The sequence below is a fragment of the Monopterus albus genome, unplaced genomic scaffold (genome assembly GCF_001952655.1).
Source record: "Monopterus albus unplaced genomic scaffold, M_albus_1.0 scaffold134.1, whole genome shotgun sequence".
Taxonomy (NCBI): domain Eukaryota; kingdom Metazoa; phylum Chordata; class Actinopteri; order Synbranchiformes; family Synbranchidae; genus Monopterus; species Monopterus albus.
Window position 1 is genome coordinate 2,426,998 of NW_018128014.1, and position 3,445 is coordinate 2,430,442.

Consider the following 3,445-nt stretch of genomic DNA (forward strand, 5'->3'; position numbering starts at 1 on the left):
GGGCGGGGCGAAGTGGCGGTAGGGATAGGGCCGATAGCTGAGAGAGAAAACACCAAAGAGGAAGAAGAGTTATAGCCTCAGTTCGTCAGACATATTTAAAGAGACAAGCTGTATGTGAAGCGTCACCGTGACTCTGAACGCACTGCAGTTACACCTTCATTAGGACCTTTACAGTCTGAGGTTTGTGTTCGATGACTGACGGTCTACACTGTAGGTCCCAGGCTGCTCTTACAGCAGCAGCCAGGGTTCGGTCACCACCTATAGTCTCTGGTTCCTTCAGTGAAAATCCAGCTAAGGTCCCTGGAAAGGTCCAGCGACAGAAAACCAATCTCAAGTACACTTCACTTTGTCTACATAAACATAACGTTTGGTCTCAGACAAAAACAACAAAAAACTACTGAGTGTTTTCAGCCCAGGGACAGTTTAAGATTTCAACATGTACCGGGAGAGGAAAGCAGCTTGTGCATGTGCACACACAGTTGTAAGTTTTTCAGGAATGCTCCAAGTCACAACAGAGCGGGCTGATTACACTCCCAAACCAAACCAGAGCCATTACTCTGCAATTCTCCTACATACACAAGATGGAAATCTGAGACACTCTGGGACCTGAGGAATTTCACAGAGGAGAGAGGGCCGTGGAGCGCAGCATACCTGTACGACCGATGTGTCGACGGGCTGTTGGAGGAGTAGCCAAACTCCATGGTGTACTGGGAACGGACTGTTGCAGGCGACGGAGGAGGGTTCAGGATCTGCAACCAACAGAAAGCAACAGTTTCTCTCACGTGTCTGGTCTCATGTTCCTTCTGTGAACCACTTACAAAGAAGCTGCTTAAAGCCTGAGTAAGCAGAACCTGACTCTGTGCACTAGAAGCGGGTTTACATGAACTATTTTCTACTGTTTCTCATGTGCAACATGCACTGCTCTCACCGGGGGGAAGTAGGTGCCCTTGGTGCTGGATGAGCTGCTGGATGAGGCTCCGGTGACATGGGCGCGATCGTATGGCGGCCCGCTGCTCCCGCCCATGATGCTGAGGGAGCCAATCACAGACTTCCCTCTGGACATACCTGTTGATGGGAAACGACAAACATCAGCATGATGCCCATTAAACACGAGGTCGTGACATAGCTCCACAGCATGCTTCTGACCTGGTAGTGAGCTGGACAGTGAGCTCGGATGTGGCACGTATCCCAGGGGCACCGATGATGACCCATGAACCACAAAGTCATTGGTGACCGTCTCACCGTCATCCTTCATCTGCGGGCAGAGGACACGCTGGCAGACAAAGTACACGGCTCCCACCACAAACAACACCATGACCACACCCACGATGGAGCCGATGGTGTTGTTGGGCGGAGGAGGCGGCTCCTCTGTTGGATCTGAAACCACAGAAGAAGAGTGATGTTGGCATGCCACTCAGTTTTATTCCATGCAAATAAATCTCAATGCATGCAGATGAAATGTGTGTGTTGCACATCATTTTTCTGCCTCTTGACAATGTCGACTCACAGCAGCCGATCTCGTCCGAGTTGTCGGTGCAGTCCATGTTGTTGTCACACTTCTTGTGTTTCCCGATGCACTGACCGTTGGCGCAGCTGAACTGATCGGGAGGACAGCGCACTGCGAGCAAGCAGGACAAAATACATGTCGTCTCCTCTGTTTTCTTAGTCACTTTGTGAGAAAACACATTCCTACCTGTGGCAGGCTAGAAAAACATTTACTATTTGCTTTGTAATTTAAATTTCAGTTCCATTTTTGAGGTGACTAACTAGTTTTTCAAGACCTGCAGAGAACCTTAAACTGATGTTCACATTCAGGGAAATATCCTGATGCCTGCAAATATTCAGACCATAAAACATGTCTGAACTGCAGATGCAACTCTGACACCAACAGGTTTTCTAAGAATTGTACCTTTTCTTCTACAAAATAAAGATCAGAGACACCTGTAAGGACACAGGTGTGAAACTGTGCAGCCAACTCGCACACACAGCGTGCGTACAGCTGGGCGACACCCATCTCACCTTCACACTTGTTCTCGTCTGAGCGGTCCTGGCAGTTGACCTCCCCGTTGCAGCGGAGGCTCAGGTCGATGCACTGCCGGCTGTCGCACTGGAATTCGGACTCGGAGCAGACCGGACAGTCCTCCTCATCACTACTGTCGTCACACTCGGGGTAGCCGTCGCACCTCCATGCCTGAGGGATGCAGTCCACCTCACCGGATGTGCAGGAGAACTGTTCTGGGGAACAGGTGGGAGGCTCTGAGGGGGACACAGACCCTGACACTGACACATGGCCCTGGCAAAGCTAGTACGTAGCCCCTGAACTGAGGATGGTTAGTGAGCACTCACCTCCACAGGAGAGTTCATCCTGCAGCAGCACCAGGTGCACGGGACACGAGCAGCGAGTCGTCCCATCGCCCTTCACGATGCAGATATGGGAACAGCCGCCGTTGTCCCAGGTACATGGGTGTTTACCTGCAGGATGAGCGCTCAGGTGAGTCAGACCGATGGCTGCAGATGGTGAGGATGAACCTTCAGTTTTATTTCTCCAAGTTTCACAGCTGTTTGTTTCAGTACTGTTGCTACCTAATTATAGATAATAATTCAAGTAATTTCAAGAGCAGCTTACTATTTAAAATTTATTCTGTTTTTATTTACACCCACGTCAAGTTTCTGTTGCTCTAAAGGTTTTTCGAAAGGTAATTTGTCCTCAGCAGATATCGCTGTTAAAGAAAACTAAGACTCTTACAGGTTTTATTATTTATTATGCAACAACTAATCTAGAAAACAAAAAGTTTCTTTTAATGTTCAAATATTGATACCACCTTAAAAGAACACAGTGTTAGTGAGGCTGTAAAGAGTGTCTTCACTGTCATGTGAAACAAACTCACTGTACTCTCTCATGTCCAGCTCGTGCACGGCGTGGATGTCGCTCAGGTAGGCAATTCGAGCCTGGATCTTGGTGCGTCCCTCTCGCGTCGTCTTATCTATTCGCTCGATCATCTGCTGCTGTTTGTCGATCCAGTACAGGTGGTTCCCGAAGACTGTCAGGCCGACCGGCTGCAGGATGTTGGAGTCCGCGATCACGATTCGATTGGCTCCTGGATTTTACAAACGGCATCGGGGAAGAAACAAAACAAGGTTGTAGGGTGACAAACTTAAGGAACAAAGACAACAGAATGGGTGAGAAACTGAGGGAGGAGGCAGGAGGAGAGGCAGGGGGAGTGGACAGCGGCACACCAGGTCAGCATCAGACTGCATGGACACAGCAACACCCACACAAACTACATGCTACCTCAGGATCCACTCACTAGATCTCTTCTGGAGCTTTCAGCCACATCGGAGAAAAACATTTGTAAACCAGAAGATGCAGCTGAATGCTCCGGAAGAAATCCAGTAAGTGGACCTTTAAAACAGAAAGGTTTTGTTCTTCTGTCAAACTGCTAGT

At 49.0% G+C, this 3,445-nt stretch overlaps 1 protein-coding gene across 1 annotated transcript in view; it reads right to left on the reverse strand.

The window, feature by feature from the left end:
• lrp6 (low density lipoprotein receptor-related protein 6) overlaps positions 1-3,445 on the reverse strand; it is a 40,457-nt gene that overhangs the window by 852 nt on the left and 36,160 nt on the right. Inside the window, 8 exon segments of the mRNA XM_020613439.1 lie at positions 5-37; positions 652-749; positions 929-1,065; positions 1,147-1,377; positions 1,508-1,618; positions 2,020-2,256; positions 2,347-2,472; positions 2,889-3,098. Of these exon segments, the coding sequence (XP_020469095.1) occupies positions 5-37; positions 652-749; positions 929-1,065; positions 1,147-1,377; positions 1,508-1,618; positions 2,020-2,256; positions 2,347-2,472; positions 2,889-3,098 (1,183 nt within the window).